Source organism: Copadichromis virginalis, linkage group LG17 (genome assembly GCF_057382275.1).
Source record: "Copadichromis virginalis isolate Kocher_CV1m ecotype Utaka linkage group LG17, C_Virginalis_male_GT1.1, whole genome shotgun sequence".
NCBI lineage: Eukaryota > Metazoa > Chordata > Actinopteri > Cichliformes > Cichlidae > Copadichromis > Copadichromis virginalis.
Genome location: NC_140634.1, coordinates 13028267 through 13051399, shown reverse-complemented (window position 1 = coordinate 13051399; position 23133 = coordinate 13028267). Strand labels below are relative to the sequence as shown.

Sequence of the window (23133 nt, the reverse complement as noted above, 5' to 3'; positions counted from 1 at the left end):
TGTTCCTGCAACGGATTGATTGGAGTGGGGTTTGAGGGAGCTCAGTCAACATTTTGGTCTGTTTGTCATGTTCAGTGGAGGTCTTGGGCAGTTTTTGTGGTTTGGAATCGCATCTCCAAAGCAAGAACATTTCATTCTTAATCAGATGTGTATTTATATAAAAAGCAGCTTGCCTACCAGATCTAGGTGTTTGTTTGTTTTGTTTTGTGTTTTTTTTTTTTAACTTACCAGTACTTGCATCAATTTACTGATCATTACTACATTTTTTGACAAAGCATCTCTTAAAGCATTTTAACATTATAGCCTTCAAAGTAGCAAGTAGCAAACAAGTCTAACTAACAACAATATTTCACGATTGCAAAAGGAACACGTTTTAATCAGAGTATAGCATTGAGTCAGTTAACTTTGCAGATTATTGATCTGGTCAGTGAAGTAAGAGAGAGTGTTAATCAGTTAATCTGCTGTTATGATGTTCATGAAATTCAACAAACAGGAATGAGGTTACCGGTGGAGACCAATGATATTATTCCCTCTTTATCTTTTCTAACTTTTTTCCCCAGTAGTTTTGCATTTGGATAGGCTCAGTATCACTACTGGTAGCCTGAGACGATACCTGAACTTGCAGAGGTTGCACAGATAGTCCATCTCCTTCAGGATGGCACATCAATACCTGCCATTACCATAAGTTCTGCTGTGTTTCACAGCACAGTTTCAAGAGCATGGAGGAGATTCCAGGAGACACACAGTTACTCTAGGGAGCTGGACAGGGCGATAGAAGGTCCGCAATCCATCAGCCAGTATCTGCTCCTTTGTGGAAGGAGGAATGGAAAGTTCATAGCCACAGCCCTACAAAATAGCCTCCAGAACCAGAAGAATATGCAGCAGCATCTTGACTGCCATTAGGTATTGGTACACTGGTGTAGTGAGCCCTGGGTTCAGTGATTAGCCTCATGTGGTGAGGGTATGCAGGCAGTTCCTGGAAGATGAAGGTGAGGATACTACTGACTGGCACCCATGCTCACCTGACCTAAATCCAATAGAATCATCTGGCATCTCAGACTGTCCAGCTCAGAGATGCCCAGGTCCAGATCTGAGAGGAGATCTCCCAGGGCATCAACACATGCCCTGATTTTGTAAGGCACGCATACAAGGACATGGGGGCCGCGTACCATTTTGACTAGCTGCAATGAACTTTCTGCAAAACTGACTAACCTGCCGTGTCATTTTTTCACTTTGATTTTCAGTCCTCTGTAGGTCGGTCATTTCCATCAAGATCTGATGTGATTTCAAAGTGTTCCTTTCAGTTTTTGAGCAGTATATTTAACTGTTTTGTGTAACTTTTCCCTGGACTAGTCGCCCACTGAGGTGTGCAGAGATCTTGAACTAGATGATTGTAGGTTTAGCAATGTTCTAAAACTAGTGTAAATTCAAAGCACAGCAGCAGACACGTGCTATTTTCTTCATAACACATTGTATTATCTGTGCTCTGAGTTTTATGGAGGTGTTAATTGCAGATAAGGATTTGTTAAAGTAAAACAAGATACATATACTTGAAGACAACAAGTCAAAGCAGTTTGAATGAAATTCCACTATCAACTGCACATGATGAAAACATATGCAGTTTCACAAATATTTAGTTGCTACAACTACAGTGCTTGGCCTGAAAGGGACACTTACTGACAGGTTTGGGAAACCAAAGAGCAGGGGTGTTAAACATAAGTCCCGGGGGCCAGAATCAGCCTGAAAAGCACTACAATCTTGGGCCTGCTGGACGGTTTTGAAAATGTGAAGGGGGGCATACATTTTAGACTTGACTGCATTTTCACAAGTGTTACAGCTTTTCCTACTGATAAAGACCTCCTGCATGATCATTCATACTATACCAAAGTAAATAGGTAATAGATGGACATTGAGGACAAATCTCTAATTTTTGCAGTGGGTTTACCATAAAACAACATTCTCTCAGTTAACAAAAAGCATTTATTTTATGATTGCAGGGCATTCTGTGCAATGAGCTAACAGAACAGATTTATTTCGTAAAGTTTTAGACCAAAGCATTTTTTTCATGTAGAAAAAATGAGATGTATTGCTGAAATTACACTTCTTTTTTATATTAAAATATCTCAATGTCATCAGAAGGGGAAGTTTCTTAAGAACAAAGTGGGATGTATATGGCTCACAGTGTAAAAAGAGTTTGGCATCCCTAACCGAGAGAATCAGAAACCAATATCTGAGCAAACTAAAATACCAAAATTAAAGAAGAAATCCAGAACTGACCGATCTATTTGGTCTAGTAATGCTGCTAACAGTCCCCTGACTGTTCTTTTAGCACCACAGTGAGATTGGCATTTTTGCTTGAAATGAAAGTTCCAACTTTGAAGGGACCGCCATTAAATTAGATGCAGATCTTTATTCTCTACAGGTAAACAGACCCCACCAAACTAAATGTGTGTTGTGTGGGATATGATACCAGTGTGGATATAGCTAACGTTTAAGAAAGCACAGGCACACAGAAACTGCACAGATCATATCTGATCATATCTGTTATTTAAGGATCAACGATCTTTTAATGGCTTCTGATGCAGGAAATGGTTCTGTATTCATTTTACTTGACCTCAGTGTAACCTTTGATAATGCTTACCATAATATTTTACTGAAAAGGCTTACATCTTTGGCTCGTATCATTGGCTCTACATTGGACTGCTTTGCCTTATGTTTATCTGACAGGACTTTTTCTCTTAGGGAGAGCAAGTTCTTTTCTGCCACTGCTTCTCTAACCCGTGGGGCTCCGCAAGGCTCAATCCCGGGTCCATTATTTATTTATTTATTCTATATTCTTTCCTTGGCTGGTATCACTTAATCTTTTATAAAATTTCACAAGTAGTAGTGTATATTTCACAAAGTGGATAGTTGTGTTCTCTTAATGTTGATAAGCTACTACTCTTTTCTGTCTTCTGTTTTCTCTCAGCTGTTAGTTACAGCAGATGTCTGCCCCTCCCTGAACCTGGTTCTGCTGGAAGCCTCTTCCTTGCTCATCATAGGGGTATTCTGACCATTGAGGCTTTCTCTCTAATAATGTAGGGTCTTCATTTTAAAGGATTAAGCATCTTGGCTGTGGCTCACGAAGCAGAGCAGACCATCTAGTAATAGGAATGGTTGCTGGTTCAATCCCTGGCTGCGCCAGTCTATGTGCCAAAGTGTCTTAGGGCAAGATACTGAACGCTGAAATGCCCCCAAAGGGCTTCATTTAAATGTGAATGTCAGCCAAAAGGAACTAGAAAAAAGTGCCCATGTGAATGGGTTAACGAGGCTTTGAATGCTCAGGCAGAGAAGAAAATGTGCTCTATGAGGAATGGTCTATTTATTTTGGGTAACCATTGTTAATAACAATAGCACTGAATTTAATTACATTGATTAGTGTACACTGTCACCAGTAGTTTAGTGGTGTCTGACTGACTGGCATACTTTTCCAACACTTTTAAATATCTCACAAGAAAAAAACATCATAACAGAGACTGTGGTGTAATAGATACTGTGGTTATCATCCTCATAGGCAGCTTTCAGTCAAGCATAACCGGACCATGTGGCAACATGTCTGTAGGCTGGGCTAGGCTCGTACTTTGGAAGTGGGCGTAAAGCTGTGTGTGTATTTGTTTCAATGTTACCACAGGTGTTGCTCTTCTCTTTTGCTTCACTTCAAGAACTCCTAGAACAGAAATGGGCTTCAGCCAGGAACACTGCTCCCATACAGGACACAGGCTGTTTTTGCTCCCTATGTCATCAGCTTCTGAGGTCAGAGCTTGGACACCATGCTGCTGCCACCAGTTACGCACCTTAAAACAGGACATCTCTTCTTGCCGCTGGTTATGCAGAGGTCAATCAGTTCTACAGAGCCTACAAACATATCTGACTAGTTTAAAAAACACCCTGCAGGTGCAGACTTCTTGGCATCATAGAAACATTTTTGTTCTGTGGCTCTTATCTGACAGGCAGGTTAAACTACTTTGCTGCTAACCTTTCTAAAGCAGAAACTCTTGTGCTGATGTTGGGTGTGGGCAGCAAGACTGGCGGCCTGCTGAAGTAGACGTACGTGAAGTTAATGAGGAGTTGGGTGCACTGGAGGGCTTTTAATGAATCTCACCAAGCAGATGGGAAAGATCTGGTAAGAGGGGGCATAGAATAGCTTTGACTCTAAGGTCTTGAATTGACCGGATCAGCTGCCATTAGATCGGTAATGGTTAAAGGACTATACTGCACGCAGTGTGAAGAGAGGCGCATTTACACTCACTAACCAGACATGTTTCTTTCTTTAAAGAAAAACGAATGGGAGTTCGTTGTTGGTTTTCAATGCACCACTAGGGGGCAGTGTTTAGCAGCAACGTGTTTTATTTCTGCTTAGTTTAAACAGATTTTATTGGTTTGAGTAATTATCAGCGTTGTAGTTATTTACCTACTAAGATAAATAACACATCGCTATGGTAACCAATAGGGGTGATTTTGTAGATACTTCTTGTTTAAAAATAGCAGCATAATTAAAGCAGCCACTGGCATTTTTTCCTCATGCTAGAAAATTTGGGTACAAAATCCCAGTAAAGCTGATAGTCAAAGACAGATAATTATTCAGCTGTTTTCTGTTTGTAGTTAAAACTGGTTAGATCGTTTACTCTGCTCACTTTCTCTCTTAGTCCAGATCTCATTTGAAATGGATTGCATACTCTGAGTCACTTAATCAGAAACAGCTCACTGCTTGTTGATATGATTCTTATTAAAGCCTTTATTTGGGATTCCAGAGAGCTCTTTCTGTCGGCTGATCTTAAATGTCCAGTTTAGGGTTAAACAGGAGGGGGGGAGAGACCAAATGTGGCCTTGAAAACAGCTTTACCCTCTCTAAACCAATCACGGCTGATGCATCAAAGACAGAATCGAAAGGAAAATGAATCTTTTGCACATGGATGACTGGCAGCTATTTATTTAATGTGCTTTCTCGATGGATGACTGAGGTTTGGAAACTCATCTGTATCTAATGAGCCATTTTACAGGAACAATGGTGATGACATTAAAGTGCCTACAAAAAATTTTTTACAGTCAATCCCGTGTGAGGGAGTCTTCTTAAACATAATATCGTAAACTATTGTGAGGTTCAGGACTAATATACATAAAGCTTATCATTGGGTAAGCAACCCATTTTTTTTATTGTAAATTCTCATGTTGCGCTGCTTATGATGTACATGCATCAATTTGCCAGTAGGTGGAACCAGTATACCATTTAAACCCAAAGACAGAACGTCCCAAAGCGTCCACTTTTTGCTTTTTGACCCATAGTGTATAATTGTGTTATTATTTTTGACTGGTTGTGTGACTGACCTGAAGACACTGTGTGGGTTTGGAGCGTAGATCAGACTGTTTGGATGGGATTCTGCCAAATGTGTCAGAGGTTTTTGTGAGTGGGTAAAAAGGATTTTGTGTTAATATTTTTAGAAAAGTATTTACGGTTTCAAGAAACGTGTCTAAGCAATATTGGAAAACTGTCATTTAAGCTGTTTTTGTTGCCCGTTTCCACAATACAGGGATCCGTAGTGGGCATGAAGGTAGTGAGAGAATCTGTTAACACGACTGTACAAAAACAAAAAGACGGGTGGCAGATGATCAGGTTATTACATGCGCATTACTGACGCAATATCAGCATTTCACTTTTAAACGTGATGGTTATAATACACTGGGATCAGTAGTGGGGAAGATCAGGCAGTCAGACAATGAAAGCCAGAAATAAGCCCGGTGTTCCCCGGTCTTCTCTCAATGCATTATTGTAGGGTCTACCTTACAATATAAAGCGCCTTGAGGCGACTGTTGTTGTGATTTGGCGCTATATAAATAAAACTGATTTGAATTGAATATTAGTTTTAAATATAGTTAATATTATATCGCCATATTTGGATTCCTTATACTTATTATAGACTGCAACACATGTTCAACTGCATTTCTGAGATAAAACTAAATGTTTCAGCAGTTTTTATGAAACAAATTACTCATCAGATTTTTACTTGATCATCGTGACCAAAAACTTAAAAGGATATGTAATATTCTCATGTTGTGTATTTAAAAACTATTAAACAAACAAACACATAAATAGCAATCACACTACTGGTCAGACTTGTTACTTTGCTTATTAAAGTCTTTTGTTGTTGTTGTTGTTGTTGTTGAAAACATCACATCACAAATATCACTTTAGCATTACTGACACAATAACATCAGCATTTCGCTTTTAAACATGATACTTGAAATAAATACAAGTCTGGTGTGACAGTCCCGCTTCAGCAATATATCGTTTCATTTGCAGACATTTTAAATAAATCAGGGTATCCGTAATTTATAGCGCAGCACCTCAGCTATAACTTATATTTCTAATATTTCTGATGCTTTTAAATAGCATACAGTAGCTGTTCTGTGCATCTACAGTTTGTAGCATTTAACAGCAATTACAAAATTCTACTTTTAATTTCCCACAGCCGTGTTTTAGTGTTCTTGTTTACACACCGTTCCCCGCCTCTGCTCATAGAGGAGTTAACCTTGTCGTCGGATACATTTATGTGTTACACCTGTGAACAGCTGCTGTGTTATAGTTTATTATGCGGCTTACCAGAGAGAAATGACCGGAACTCAAATTATAATGTAGTTAGGTTTAAATGCCTAACATTACTTAATACAACTGCTGATGGGAAAACGCCTGCATTTTGCACGTTTATGTACTGACCAGTCGGGGGAGCTGTTCTCTTTCACATTAGGAGAAGAACCGCGTCCGACTTGATACCAGCACTGATCTCTGCTGAAGAACTCAGTAAATGTCTCGTTAAACCATTTTTATATAGATTGTTTAAAACCTATTGCAGGTCATTATAAGAACCTTTGAATTTGGTGTGTGTTTTTTCACAGAAGGGAGTATTATCATTATTTTTATCATCATTATTATTACAGGGTGTGGTTGTATTTCATTGAGATGTCAGCAGTGACGGATAGAGGGGTGTGCTTTGGATGTGGCGGAGCCAGCTGACGTGTTTGCCGGTCAGCCAGAAACACACAGTGCGTGGTCCTCACAGGTGACAGCGTTTGTCTCCTCTGGCCCTGTAAACACATGCAAATAGCAGAACAAAGAGCTGAATAATCACACATACACGTGACAAATTAACAGATTTTATAGCGAATCAAAAACTCGTTTCTCCTCTTTTCTCTTGTGCTGCAGGAAAGATGAAATTGTGAAAACTGTCTCTGAGAATTTTTAAGTCTCGGCAGTTTTCAAAAGGGAGCTCAGCATAAACATGTCGACATGGGCCTGTTTGTTACACGAGGCCTGTTTATTTTATTAATCCCTGCGCTTTTGTCGGGAGACTTCAGACTTTTGTCAATCGGAAGTTGGTGTGAAGATGTTTGCTCAGGGGTAAACTGAGAGCGTCACTGGTCTTAGCGCAGTTAGTTCACAGAGACGTGAATGATTTCTTTTTTGTTTGTTTTGCATTTTGCAGTGTTTTCAAGAGATGAGTCTCTGTGCTCTTCAAGGCCAAACATAGAAGCGTTATCAAATATTGAGATTAACTTTTATGTCATCGGGACATAAAAACCGCATATATACAATCACTGTTTATGTTTAATAAAAAGAAAAACTGACTGAGAATTTGCTGACTTTGCCTCCAAATAAGGTTTTTCAAACACTTGTTTCTACTTGGATCACCAAAAGGTTTTCGTTTAGGATTCTTTGAGTTTCGTGTCTCCTTCATACGAGCATCGTTTAAGAAAATAAATAAATATTTCAGATAAAGCCACGCGGTGCTCCATGCAGGCCTGCTTAGTATTATTTTTTATATAAATAAGTTCTTAAGTAAAAATAAACCTTTTTTCATTTACTAACATCGGCAAAAGCTTGATTTATAACAGAAAATATGACAGATTTCTCTGTGAAAATTATTATCTACAATACTGAACTTTAAAAACATGAGAGAAATATGAGTCTTGTCTGAAATAGAGCAGTATGGCGGGGAAGTTCGTCTTTCAGCAACAAAACAAACCACATAGTTTAGTTTTTTAAAATCTGATCTTCAATCAAGTTCTTAGTTTGTATGATAAGATTAATAATTTAGATTATTTGAAAAAATATTTAAATAAGGAAATGTAAATTTCTAAAGCCTTTAAATTACTTTGAATTCGGCTAACACCTCTCACACTTTTTATTTTTACCCCCAGCCTCACAGAAATCACCGAGAACTTCCATGGCTCTGTTAACACTCCGTCTAGTGCGAGTGACATTTGGAGGTCTTCATCTTTCAAAAACGTCTCAGCAGCCGCTCGCGCCCTGGGGAACTTCTCCACACCCAGCTGGGCCAAATGAGCTTCATTTAGCCTTTAATTAGTTTGTGCACACCGCCCACCGGCGCTGTCGGGGAGGAGCGGGGAGGCATCCACGCTCTTTCATGTCCGCTTGTTTATTCAGAGGCTCAGGCTCATCTGATATCTCACAAAACTGACAGGTCTCAGATCACCGTGCATCGCTGAAGGGATTTAACTGCAGTTTTAATTGTGCACGTTCGCGTTTTTTTACATTTTGGAAATTGATATCAGGCTCGTGTCTGCTATGAGAGAAATTCCTTAAGAATTTGTGGTAACCAAAAAAAAACCCAAGAAAAAAACAAAACCTTATTCCGATCAATTATACACAATAAATCCACTTTCTCCATTTTCACCGTGAAGTTATTTTACGAGTCTCAAAATGAAGAGTTAATAGAAAATAATAAATAACTCACAATTTGGGCCATTAAATGAATCTTTTGGCACTTTGGGCACACCCTGAAAAGTATTTTAATAATTCCGTGATCTGAACTGAGAAGTCAGGGAAAGAAGTGCGGGGGAGGAGGAGAAGGAGGGGTGGAGGAAAGAGTGGGGGTAGTAACTTTTATCACCGTGCAGCGTTTCCACAGGTTCATTTCGCCGTCCCATTGGATAATGGAGCACACATTCGGATTCGGGGTGGAGCAGTCCGAGCAGCCAAAAGGGAGGAAAAAAATGTGAAGGGTAAAAAAAAAGTTCCTCGTTGCAACTCCTCCAGCCCTCTTAGTTTCCAAATGTTCACTGTAGCAGTGCGTGCTCTCTTCGGTTCACCCTGGCGAGCTGCGGCTTAGAAAAAGGAACTTCTACAGTGAACAGAGAGCTGCGAGAGAGATCGGAGCGCAAGCTGAAGTTGTGACAGTTTGTGGAGGGAGAGCGCTTTGGGGAGGTTTTACGCATTGCGCAGGATGCAGGCGCGCTATTCCGTCTCCAGTCCCAATTCTTTGGGAGTCGTGCCCTACATCAGCAGCGATCAGAGCTACTACCGGGCCGGCGGGGGATACACGGGAATGCCTGCGGCTATGAGCATGTACTCGCACGCAGCCCACGAGCAGTACCCGGCCAGCATGGCCCGGCCGTACGGACCGTACACTCCTCAGCACCAGCCGAAGGACATGGTGAAACCCCCTTACAGCTACATCGCCCTCATCACCATGGCGATTCAGAACTCGCCAGAGAAGAAGATCACCCTGAACGGGATTTATCAATTTATCATGGAGAGGTTCCCCTTCTACCGGGACAACAAGCAGGGCTGGCAGAACAGCATACGGCACAACCTGTCCCTCAACGAGTGCTTTGTTAAAGTGCCCCGGGACGACAAGAAGCCCGGTAAGGGCAGCTACTGGACTTTGGACCCCGACTCCTACAACATGTTTGAGAACGGCAGCTTTCTACGGCGCCGGAAGAGGTTCAAAAAGAAGGACGTGCAGAGGGACAAGGACGAGCGGGACAGGCAAAGCAAAGATCCCTCTGTCCGCACGGCGGGCCGGGAGCCCGAGCCGTCCATGCAGGGCTCCCAGCCGGTGCGGATCCAGGATATAAAGACTGAGAATGGGAACTCCACGCCGCCTCAGGCCGCATCCCCGACCCTGGGCGCCGTGCCCAAAATCGAGAGTCCAGATAGCAGAAGCAGCCTGTCAACGGGCAGCCCGCACAGCGTCCCCTCCACCCGGTCACTCAGCATCGAAGGAACCGAGCACCATCACCACGGCCAGGCCCCTGCGCAGGGCTTCAGCGTGGATAACATCATGACCTCCATGCGGGGGTCTCCGCAGGCCGAGCTCTCCCCACCTCACATCGCCTCCTCTCGGACAGGTATCGCCCCTTCACTGCCGCTCAGCTACTCGCCGAACCAGACGTCCGCTTACAGCTCAACGACCTGCAACCAGAACGCCATTTCCACGGGCTCCAACGCCACTTATCACTGCAACATGCAAGCCATGAGTCTATACGCAGGGGATAGATCCTCCAGCGGCCACCTGGCCCCTTCCACCACAGTGGACGAGGCTCTGCCCGATTATTGCATCACCACGACCACCGCGTCCTCACTTGGGCACGGAAACCTGAGTCAGGCGGGCCAGGACGGTCACCACGCACACCAGGGTCGGCTCGCATCTTGGTATGGGGACCTGAGTCACTTGAGCCCGGGTTACCCGGCGCAGCAGCAGAACTTCCACTCGGTGCGGGAGATGTTCGAGTCCCAGCGGATCGGGCTGAACGGCTCTCCATTGAACGGGAATAATAGCTGTCAGATGGCCTTCCCGTCCGGACAGTCCATCTATCGCACCTCAGGAGCTTTTGTTTATGAAAAGTTCTGAAAGCCAAGCGCATCTTTTAAATTAATAACTCTAATATATAATTTCTCTCTATATTTTTTTGTACTTTTGGTCTTTCATTCACACTCCGAATGGACAAGCGATTCAGAGAGATTTTTTGTCTTTTGTATTTTTTGTGCAGAGCTGTGTAACACCAAAACACGTAAGTTTCCTTCCCTCTCACTTCGAGAATAGTTTCTAAAGATGGCTCAAACCCGGCTGTTACGACTAGACTGTAAATTATAGCCTAATATAGTAATTTATTTTTTAGGAAAAGGGAGTGGTTGGACATTGAGGACCAAACACTTTTTCCCCCTCCGCAGTTTTCTTATTGCTGCATTTTAATTGTCCCAGTTCTTGTATAGAAATAGAGGGACTGTGTAGCCTATACTGACTTATTCTATTCATTTTGTGTTATTTGTTTAAAAAATACTTTGAAGGCATTACATTTTGTTTTGTTTAATAAAGTGCCGTTTATTTGAATTTGAGTGATTTATTAGTAACGCTAGAGCCAAAGTAAGGGGACATTTCTTGAATTCAGAAATAGCTGCACGGTAGTTAAATATATTTCAATTCAAAATGTATTATAAAGCGCTAAATTCACCTAAACGTTCTGATTTTTTAAAGAGAGAAGGAGAAAGAAATAAACAAAATAAAAGCCCGTTTATGCGTATTAAAGTATTTAAGTGAATACATAAATTTTCCAACTTGATGGAAAAGCTTTTATAAGTCGGTTGACTTCAGACTGTGGCCCATGCACAGGCGAGCCGAGTTTACCTTTCAAAGTGAAAGCAGCTTAGCAGATGCCATTTTCTTTTTTTAATGCGAGGCTCCAGCCTCACCTGCGCGCTGTATATGTTCAATCCTGGAGTGTAAACGCCGGCGGTAAATAAATGCACGTGTGGCAGCAGCTCACCAACGCGGTCTGAACTCACTGAAGGCCTTGTCAGCAAAACAAATCAGTCATTGCAAAGTGAGCAGGCTTCCGTCTGACTGCTGTTTGGGAATGATGATGGGAGCTTTTTGGATGCAGTTGTTTTTGGATTTGTCTTCAGAGTTAATTTTGCTGCTGGAGGAGACCCCCGCGTGGGGTGGGGGTGGTGGGGGGTCCTTGTTGATGCACCAGGATGACGGCCTGATGGGTACGATCTGTGACAGAGGGATGTACTGCAGCCAGCTTTGCTTTATTTTTAAATGTTTGTTTGTTTCCTGGAGGCTCGAGATTTACCGCAGCTCTGGCTGATTGAAATATTACTGCTGTGTCACGTGTTTACTCCAGTAATTCCCCGATGACTTGGGGACCCCCCCCCCTCCTCCCTCCTTAAAGAAAAGCAACAAAAAAACAAGGTTGCTATTAAAACTTTACAGCGGCCTTTTTAAAATGTCATTCTTATGCGCGTAGGCAGTTTTACACGGAGACACGCATGCTCAGTGTTAATTAGATATGGTCCCTGAAGTTTCTTTAAAAAAAAATCTGACTTTAGAAGAAAAAAAATATATATACATATATCTAAAGTTAGAAAAGAATAATCAGGAAAAATATCAGTTACATGTAACTTCATGGCGGGAACCCCTTAATCATGCAAAACAATTATATTATTATTCATTATTATTATAATAATCTTATTAGCGAGTACATATACTCCACACAATAATAATAATAATAATAATAATAATAATAAAAATTATTATTATTTTAATGGCGGCTTCTAACCTCTGCAATCATCGAGCTGCAGGGCATTAAAGCTGAAAACAAAACAGAGCAGTGTGTGTGTGCGTGTGTGTGTGTTTTAAGTGGCTGGTAGTTGAAGCTTAAACGTGACTGTTAGTTTTCGGCCCGTGTGGATTGGTTTTTAATGAGTCAGTAAAAGTAAAAAAAAAAAAGAAAGAAAGAAATCCAGCACGCAAACGCTCCCCAGGGCCAGCAGTCAGATGAGTCAAGCTCATTAAAGCTAACATAAACAATGTGCCGTTTCTCCTCTGCTACAAACCACGCAGGTGAGGTTAAGACTGCGGTTCAAATGCAATCTGCACTACATACAAATCAAATCAAATAAATAAATGTGGAAATAACCACCAGTTGCACGCAGAGCGCAGGCTAATACGAGAAACGCGTTATTCCCTCCAAACAAACGTCTTTGTGATTGATCAGCACTCAAGAGTCAAGAAGGAAAAGCCAGTCACGATGGCGAGTCGTTTTTCATTGCAAGTACAAGACAGGAGGAGGTGATGGAGGTCAGTGGAGAGGATGTCAACAATGCACTTTAGGGAAGGACGGTGAGCAGCTTGCGTTAAAGCCCGTCCCTGCTTTATCCAAAGCAGCTTCACATGCAGTGCACATCGCAGGCTGGCCGTGGCAGCTTCACGGCCTGCAGTGTATCAAACAATAACAAACAGTCAAACTAAAGGGAGTCCCGGAAGAGAAGGGGAGCTTCAGGCGCGCACTGAAGTGCTCACAGAAGCCCCAGTTAAGGAATTATTGTTTAATGCCGTATTCGGGATACTTTAATGTTCACATTAGTATGACTGTAGCCTCGAGGGATCACACGAGCGTAGGTGTAGTTTACGGCCCCGGCTGTCTGCAGATGTTCTACATGGGGAATTCATCCCAGTGTCTGATTAGCGTTGAAGGCCAGATCTTTGCACAAGTGCCGTAGTCACGAGTGGCAAAGCAACCCGATAGCCCACAGCATGCGCTCTAAAGGTTTGGCAGGTATCAGAGCGCTTATGGGGAAACATATGAAGCTCCTGGAAACATGTGGGCGCCCCACACATTTGAAGGGGGCTTTTTAAAAAAAATTATAAGGAGGCTCTGTTTTTACTGACTGCTTAAAAAGCTTTCTGTTTCACACAGAAAAAACAAAATAGAATAAAATCTCTACAGAGTTTAACGCATTTTCGCGGGTGTTATGCATTTTGTTCTAGTTTGAATTTTTATTTCTGAAGGTTGAGCCTGAAATTAAACAGGAACAATTTCCACACTGACACTCGCTGCGGGTTTTGCGTCCAATCTACCAACCAGATTCTCCCATACAGACCTTTTGTATCCACAGCTTAATTTTTTTGTTATTGTTTTTATTTATTTTTTTAATACTTCAAATTTGCATGTTATATGCATACAAGTTCTGGCAACTGCGGCCATCTCACAGTTACCGACTAAACTGTAAGCCCGTACCCCCCTCACACACTCCTCACCTCTCCTGTGAGACACACACACACACACACACACACACAGAGAGAGAGAGAGGAGTTCGCGGGAGCAGAGCTAAATCCCATCGCGCAGGAGCAGTGATTGAAATCGCGTCTGTATTTCCTGCACGAATCTGGCCTCCTGCGTTTTTTCCTCGATGTATTATTTTTCTTAAAAGAAGAATAAAGAAGAAAAGCCCATCGTGTCCTAATGACTTTACATATCAAACCAATTAAAGGAGTGAGGATTCACCATTTAGCCTAAAGTGGGCTGAAATCGAGGCTTCAGTGTAAACGGTTTATTTTGCGTCTTGTTTTGTGCCTGCGTGGATTTTTGGTGAAGGCTCTAGTCACGTAGTTTTCCAGTTTCTCACTATGAATTTTCAGAGTTTCTAAAATTCCAGCATTTGTTTTATTTATTTATTTTTTATGTGTATTTACACTGTTTTTAACGCTTTTTAAAATCGTAATATTTTAAGGTGTCTGCACTGTAGACCAGCAGTAATAATAAAGAATGGGATATCTTTTATGTCCTTGATATCTCAGTAACACGACAAGCAGGTGACCTCCACTGTCCCGGGATAGTGCTCCGATTCGTGTTAATTTAATTGAACTTGATATTCAGTGAGGCCCTGTGTAGGGCTGGCGACCTGTCCGTACCTCTCATATGTTAGCTGGGATAGGCTCACTCCATAAGAGGTTTAAAAAAAATGGATGGACGGATGATATTCAGGGGCGAGATCAGTATTTTCTCTTCCTAATAACAAATGATAGAGGACACTGGTCGGATCCTTTTCTCCGTCTTCCACTCTGTGGCCGTCTGTCCAAATGTGCTCAGTAAAGCTGGAGCTTTGAAAGAAAGGAGCAGCTTCTCCCTCCTGCAGCTTTCACTTTAGGGATCACCTCCCCCTACAATATCTCTCGTGCGTTTGATTTGACAAAAAATTATTATATTCGCGTTTTTCAGGGATTCTGAAAATCGTGACTTTAGAGCCGTTTAATCTCCTTAAAAACGTTTATTTAGCCGCACAAGTCTGCTCCCCTCCTCCTTCCGAGACTCCTTCTCGGTTCAAATCTCAGTCATCTTTTCTTTGTTTGTGCGCCAGCAGCAGAGCCGATCACAAAACGTGCCTAAATGTTATTAAAGGGGAATACTTGGTGCACCTGTGTGAGGCCGCGGGCTCAGTGTGTTGTGTGCTCTCAGCGCGCTTTAGGGGGCCCAAACAACCTCAGAGCAACATCTGTTTCCAATCTGGAGTCAGCACAGACTCAGCGCTGTCCAGGACGATCACAGAGACTTTTAAATGTCCTGTAGGTGCCGTCCAGAAAAACACACAGGCGATCCCACCCTCCACAGACCGCTCACGGTCCGCGCAAGTTGAATGTCAAAACCTGACAGCAGCAGTGTGCTCTGAGGAGGGACCGACATCTATCGAGTGCTGCATTTAAATCGGAGATACTTCATTTAGCATTCCACGTGGAAATAAGATGCCGCACTTAAAAAAACAACCAAAAAACCCTCAAACAAAACAAAACAAAACCTTATTTCACAACTTTAATGATTTTCGGGAAATTGAGAAAAGGCGCCTTACATAAATATTTGTAATAATACTTTAATAAAATATCACATACTACATCTGAGATAGGCCATTCTGGTGCACGTGCACTTTCATTTGAGATAAAGTAGATTTTGGCTGCACGCACATACTTTATATTTTGAAGATATAAATGCAGAGTTACTGTTCGACTGTTTTTAACAGAGCTAAATTCCCACAAATACTGTAAACACACTAGATTGCTTCTGCATTCATATTTATTAATAGTGTGATACAGGAGGGCTGGAATGTAAGATAGTAAGGCCCATCATTAAACACAACAAATAATATAATGTAATCTATAGGGAGCGTCAGGTCTCCTGTACAGTCAGTAAGAGCAGAGGACTGATGACTAGGCTGTTAGACACATGACAGCACTACATCACTTCCAGTCGCAGCATTTTAATCAAATATACTCTTTTTCTTAAACAAGTATGAATGACGTGCCCTCGTGAAAACGACCCTTTTGGATTCAATACCTCGAATTAAACAATAAAGACGAGCAAAGAGAAAGCAGTGTGGCTGTTAAGGAAGAAGAAGTCATCTAACTTCTGCAAAGTGGGAACAGTTACGAGTGTCCAACACACCCAGCAACCGTTACCGTCAGGGTCACAACAAGTCAGGGCCAACAGTTTAAATGAGGGCATTCATTTTAGGCCACAAGGCCGCTCACGACCCAGATGTAGATGTTTCCAGGTAGATGTTTGAGAGCAGGAGAAAAACGCATTTCCCTCAGAATAAAGGAGCGCAGTGTTCTGGTACATTCTAAAGAAAAACTTGGAATTAGGAGCAAACACAGAGGAAAGAAACGACAGGAGAAGAGCCAGACCTCTGCACAAACTGGGGATCCCATGCGCGTGCACATGCACACTCCGCGCACGCAACCTGCGGTTCAAACCTGGATTTGCAGCTTTTATTTCCCACATTTCCTTAGATTTAAAAAAAGAAAAACAAATTAGGCCTTCTATACAATTTATTGTGTTTCATGAGAAAACAAACAGACACGATGTTAAAAGACTTTTTTTATTGTACCAAATGGATCCCCTGCTCATATTAATAAAAGATAAAAATATCCATTCATTTCTATTCATTCATTTTACTTTTTCCACGTCACACTTCAGGGGAAAAGATTTCAGCGTTGACAGTCCCAAAACAATGGGAAAAAAAAAATACAATAAAACCCCTCAGTAATAACAATAAAACATAATCAGTGTTAAAATGTAAAAGGTATTTAATCAATCTAAATATGAGAAACAGACAACAGATACAACAACAACCATTATTCACTCGAACACCCGCAACAAGACAATCAATTGATTTAGAAGAGTCATACAGGTAAAAAGGAAAGGTGGGTCTTCCACTATGGGTCTCAGTGGAAGAACCCAGGAGTGCTAAAACATGCCCGACTGACTTGGCCTCAGGCATTTGGATTTTTCTTCATGAGATCGATGTCTGCATCGACCATCTCCTTCACCAGATCCTGCAAGGGGACAGGATCAGATTTATATATTTGGAAAGGTTGATATCTCTAAAAGGTAAAGACACAAACATAAAATACATGAAGTAAGGCTCGTTTACACCCGCGGTTCAAACTCGGCCTACGTGAAGACCTCCCTTCCACACACAGTTATACTGCAGCTGGATAAACATAATAAATACATAGAGTTTATCAGCATTAGGACCTGACAATGATCCATAACGTGCTTGTGTCGTTGGGTCATATTGTACTGATAAGAGCTCAGAGCTTTGGAGTGTCTGCAGCGACAGATAGGAGATAAGATTGTTTTTGTTTATCAGAAGATTCAGAATTTATATTTTTATAGTTCAGCCAAACTTCCCGAGCAGGTAAAGTTGAGAAAATATGAAACCTTGAACCGTAGTTTTCTTTTTTTTTTTCTTTCTCCAAAATAAATAAGGTTTAACCGAAAAACACAGTTGTGTTTTCTCAACACTGGCTGCATTATTAATATATTATTTAGCCTTAGAAACTATTTAATCAAAGCGTCTAAGCACTTCAAAAAATTACATTTTCTAAAATATGTATAATATTTATTTGAAGTACATTTCATTATATTTCAATATATATATTGAAATATAATTATGCTTTATATACTTATTTATATACATATATATATTTAATGGTTTATACCTTGTGTTGTGGGGGGGGGGTGTGTGTGTGTGTGTGTGTTTCTTGTTTCTTGTCTTGTTTTTATGGACATGAAGTCTGCCAATAAAGATTGAATTGAATTGAATATATATATTTTAGAAGTGCTTTTCTCAGTATATAATTACAAAAAATATAATGAGAAATATTTGCTTAATTTATAGTAGTCTTTGCTTAATAATATTTTATTAAAAGGCTGATTTCTAAACAACATACAAAATGTTATAAAGCAAGTATTTATTTTTATAGCACTATTCACAGAAAGGAATAAACAAAGAGCTTTGGTACCAAAGAGCTTTATAATAATCTGATGCGGCATAAAATGAAAAGTAGATAAAATATACAACTGTAATAAAATTCTAATCTAAAAGCTAAAAGACTCAAAACTCACGTGCTGGTTGGTTTTCTGTTGCTTCGTGTGGATTTGATGCAGTGAACCTTTGTGTATTTTCTTTTAACAGTTCGCTGAAAGAAGGCTGCGTTTCTAGAAATCGTTACAGGCTTTCAAAACCATTCTTTCATTTGTCATTGAAATGTTTTGATTTGGTGTTTTTTTTTTCAGTCACCTTTGATTTCATCACGTCATGCCATTGTCTACACGCGTGGAAAACTACTCCCATTACATTTATTATATGTGTGCTAATGCTATCCAGCAGGACCAACCGGCTGTGCTCTCAAACCAACCTACCTCAAAAGTCACCTTTGGCTTCCAACCCAACTTCTGAGAGGCTTTGGTGCTGTCACCTTGTAGGTAGTCCTAGTAAAAAGACAGAGAGGAGCCAGAGAAAAGGAGAAAGAAGGGAAAGGAGAGAGGGGGAGAAAGAAAAACAAAGGATCTGTCATGACTGATCTGACGCCTGTGAGGAGGAGACCCCTCAGCCCAGCTGATGTGTCACTCCGATATGAAGACGTGCTGGATCAAACTCAATATCCAAACTTGATGTCTTCAACAGGATGCAAGGGATGGAGGGTGATGATAACTTTCTCTCTCCCACATACATGCACACATTATCTCATCTCTTGGGGGAAAAAAGGAGGTCACAGAGTCTCCCTGGCCATCAATCCCCCCCTCTCGGCTCCCCACCTCCGATCTGTCCAGACAGCCCCCGTTGGTGCCAGAGCATGATGAATTGTGGGACTCTGGTGGTGTAACCCCTAGCTCAGGACCCCCCCACTCACCCTCTCCCCCCTCAACCCCTCACTCATTCTCCCCCCCGCTGGGGTTTGCACCGGGTTCAAGATCCAGTGAGACCCTGCTTCAGACCACCAAAGCGAGTCCAAATAAAAAAAAGAAAGAGAGAGAAGCCTCTTCTTTGTGCGTCTTTTTTAAGCTTCAGTCCTTTCTCCGACTTCTATTCCCACTATTCTATTTCTTATATTTACAAAGATTCTCACTCATGGACAACTGTGTCGAACACACAGACGAAGAAAGGCTGATTCTGTGATTTTAATACTTTTATACAGGACGGCTCGTGTTAAACACAGTTATTGCTGCAGTGGTGGTTTCTCAAGAAGTGCTCAAAGTGCTGTGCTGGGTTTCCCCTGTGCTTCTCTCTTTTCTTTTCTCTCTGCACTACACGGGCCTCCTCATGCTCCAAGACCAAAAGTCTGAGGACAACCAAACAAAATAGCCTCTGAAACTCACTGTGGCAGCAGTCTGTACTATCAGTGGTGCAATCTGTCATTGCTTCAATGGGTTACATGCATGCATAGTGTGGCTGCTAAAGGGTGTTATTATTTGTTTTTAACTAACCTGGCAAATATGTTTTCAGGCTAATCGTGTTTCTGCTGATCTCTGCTGTTAGCTGCACATACATATGCACATACATTGATAGGTAATAAACGGCATCCATGTGCACAGAGAGGTATACAGAAAATGATGCATGCGCATACTGGATGGAATTCAGCGGACAAGATCCTGCATGTGTGAACATCACATGTAGTGACGTAACCTGAAAGAGAGGAAGAGCTAAGGAGCTGGTCTCTGGAATTTGAAAGAGGATACGTATACAGTAAGTGTTAGTGTAAGGATAATGCAATCCATGAAGAAAAACAAGTTTGACTTAAAAAATACAACACGAGACAAATAACCAAAGGAACGGTAAATACTCGCTAAACTTTCAGCTCAAAAGGGTATTTCATGGTCGATACGCTCTTAGTGTTGCCAGCTTAAACAACCTTAAGTGTCACCGTGTCAACCAGAACTACCATTTTAAGACTTAACTGACTTTGCTGCTGCGTGCAGATGCCGCTCTTCTAGTTTCAGTCTTTCCACAAGATTTTGGAACGTGCAGGGGATTTGCTTTCATTCAGCCACATGAGCATCAGTGAGGTCCAACACTCAGGCTGAACGACGAGGCCTGACTCACAGCCGGTGTACCCGCTTCTCGCACAAACGTTGGAAGCGGGGTGCAGTCGGTCCAAACCGTTTCTTTTACGGGCCTGGCTTTGTCGTTTAAACACAGTAGGCTCTTTTTCAAACTGTTGTTGCAAAGTTGAAATGAATATCGCTTTATAGCACACACTGTTAGCCGGAAATGCGACGCCAAACCCCACCTATGAACAGCAGCTCAGGGTAAAGTGCACCGAGCAGAGCAGTGTTACCATCTGACACTGAACCTCTTGAAAACGTCTTTTCTGGGTGATCTTATTACAGAGGAACGCACACAGCAGCGCTGGCATACTTGAGCCTTTTAGAGAGCGGGGACCCACATCTCAGAGAGGCTCCACAGCGCTTAATCACACTCTTCTGATTACACACAAAGGCAAGAACACTGAACACACACGGAGGGAACAAGCACAGGCCGATTCAGGTTTCTGACAGCGTTCAGTTTGATATTATTCGGCCCGAGTTGAAAACTTGGTTCAATTCTGGGTGAGCGGTCTTTTTATTTTTAACTCTGCATGGTCTATATACAGCCGAGCAGATGAAAGCTTCAGCCCATTTTCTCCTCCGTCTGTAACAGCAGGACAAACAGCTCTTTCTCATGTGAGCAGCTCTGTACATTACTCACAAACGATTTTGGCACTCAAAGCCATAACTGGAAACATTTTCAGACTAATTACCTGCAGCAATGAGACATAATTTATCATGAGGCTGAATGTAATTATTATAGGGCGACTTACTCCACAATTATATTAAATAATCCACTTGCTTCATAATTATATTGATTAGGGTTTGTAATGGAGAACATTTCATAGCTGGCATAAAAGAAACATCAACTGGTCTAGTCACGAACTGGTTTAGAGAAAAGCGGTAAGCTGACATTAACAAGTAGCAACTGCACCTCCTTTATAATTTCTATACATCAGGGAGTCACATGGTTTATACCTTTGTTAGTGATGGTTTGCTAAACAGCAGGATAGTTAAGTCTAATCTGATGTGAGTGTTTCGGAGACAGATGCTTGAAAAGGGAAAGTAAACAAATGCAGGAAGTTTGACCTGCAGGGAAAAAAATCCCAAAGTTGCCTTTTGTTTAGATTCTGTCTGCATGCATACGTAGTTCAAATGAAGTGAAATAAATATGAAGCTGCAACACCTGCTGCCAATGGCAAGACCCTTACCTGAACTCAAAGGACTGAACCTGGAGCGCAGACTCCATCTTTAAAGAGTCACCGTGTCTGCGTTCTGTTAAACGAGACAAGTGACAAATTCATCCACGCACCTGGAGTTTAGAGGCGAGCTCCCAAAGCCTGCGACTGCCTTACAGGTACAGCTTTGACCAGCAAATTTACCCCAAAGTCCAAAACAGACGGCGTTTTCTTACACACATCTGGAGATTTGTACTTTAACCTGAGCTTCTTCTTATCTGGTAAATCACAGCACTCTTACAAACACTGTAGAAACAGTAATGTAGCAACAACACAGGTTATATACGTCTTTGCAAACCAAGTTTTAGAACCACACAATTAACTGTGAGGGAAACTGAGGAGGGTGATGGAAATGCAGAGCAGCGAGACTCCAAACTTCCAGCTGTAGCATTTTGCATAAGGAGCTTAATACAAGCTCCTTTACTGCCATTCGGTGTGACTGATAGATGGCCTGACAGTGCTGTTAATGGTCAGGAGAGGCAATTTTATAAGTGAACCTTGACCACACATGGCACACTTTTTACTTCTTTGACTTTGTTTTCCTTTCAAAGGGTAACACGCATGACGGACATCTCTCTCATACCCTATTTACAGTCCACGGTGGTGGTGCTTAATATGTATTACGCATCAAGAGATCACATCGTTTTGTGGTTTTATATGACTGGAAGCAAAGTAACCGTAAGGTTGTGAGTTTAAATAATTTATCTAAATATTAAAGAAGAAATTCTTGCAGAATATGTGCCAAAACAGACAACATAAATCCTTACTTACTGCTAATGGAAAGGACCTATTAAAACATGTTCCAAGTTTATGTGATGTCAAAAATGGTTGGATTCAAGTTGATGTGTTAACCAGCTACACATCTAAAAAGATGAATGTATCTTTAGAGCAAGTATTCGTACTCCGCCTGTATATTTTCTGTTGAATAGTAAATTTACTAAGACAGTGAAAGCTCTAAAGCACTGAGCAGATTGGGATTTAAATGAGGGGTGTGCGCTATCCACGATAATACTGGTGAAATTATTCTTTTTTTGGAGATATTAAAAAGTGTTATATTGTGATATCACTGCTACAGCAGTGACAGCCACAATGACCACAGCCTCCAATGAGGATTTAATAAAGTAAAACTACTCTAACAACCTCGGAGAACGATTCTTGCTAAAGGTGGACGCACTTTTTTGACCACTTGAGGCAAAAAACACATCATCGAGTACAACCAGGCTACAAGGAAGGAGAGACTATTCAGTTTAGAGACTGCTCAGTATTTTGTTTTTTACATAAATAGCATTTTGTGAATTTTTTTGAAATATCATGATATATTTTTAAGGCTATATAGCCCACCACATAATATACGTGTAAATCGAACAACACGTGAAGCTGGGAGGAAGAAGGCAGAGCCATTCCTTGTATTTAAATCAGCATTTTGTCACCACTACTGTTAGGCCTGAAATCTCCATCTGAGTTTGGCAGGAAAACATCTGCTGAAATCAGACTCTTGTCTGCTAAGTCTGCCTTCTTAGCACGTAACCACACGGTTCAGCATCCAGGAAGTTAATCCAGCGTCTGGTCTTTGTCAACCAGGATTTCTACAGGTGACAGACAACCTCACCATCAGAGCTCATACTGCAGAGTACCACTCAGTGAAATAAAAGCTGAGTCCAAACTGCTAACAAGAGCGTTCTGTGGCCAAGTGAATTCACCCAAACAGAGCATGTAGCGAATAATTCAACATGAACTACTAACAGATGGGGGCACAATACAATCTTCATATGGATCCGATTTGGAACCAAACCCAACAGCTTGGTACGTCCTGTTTAACTCAGCGTTCTGTCCGTGTCTGCAAATATGTAGCAGTCATAATAACACAATTAAGCAGCACAAATCTAAAAAAATAAAAAAATAAAAAATT

At 41.4% G+C, this 23133-nt stretch overlaps 2 protein-coding genes across 2 annotated transcripts in view; one reads left to right on the top strand and one right to left on the bottom strand.

Moving 5' to 3' along the window:
• Positions 1-8985: 8985 nt before the first annotated feature.
• foxc1b (forkhead box C1b) lies at positions 8986-11168 on the top strand. The gene has a single exon (XM_085436238.1). It carries the CDS (start codon positions 9279-9281, stop codon positions 10686-10688), a length of 1410 nt encoding a protein of 469 aa, XP_085292364.1. The 5' UTR covers positions 8986-9278; the 3' UTR covers positions 10689-11168.
• Positions 11169-16429: 5261 nt separating this feature from the next.
• The window catches only part of gmds (GDP-mannose 4,6-dehydratase), a 200959-nt gene continuing 194255 nt past the window's right edge, over positions 16430-23133 (bottom strand). Inside the window, exons 10-11 of the mRNA XM_085436239.1 lie at positions 18322-18390; positions 16430-16949 (exon numbers count right to left, since the gene is read on the bottom strand). Coding sequence (XP_085292365.1) covers positions 16887-16949; positions 18322-18390 — 132 coding nt within the window. The 3' untranslated portion in view covers positions 16430-16886. The remainder of the gene's footprint in view (positions 16950-18321; positions 18391-23133) is intronic.

What these genes read in the sequence shown, in the direction of transcription:
- foxc1b (XM_085436238.1), top strand. Translation starts at nt 9,279, where the DNA reads ATGCAGGCGCGCTATTCCGTCTCCAGTCCCAATTCTTTGGGAGTCGTG.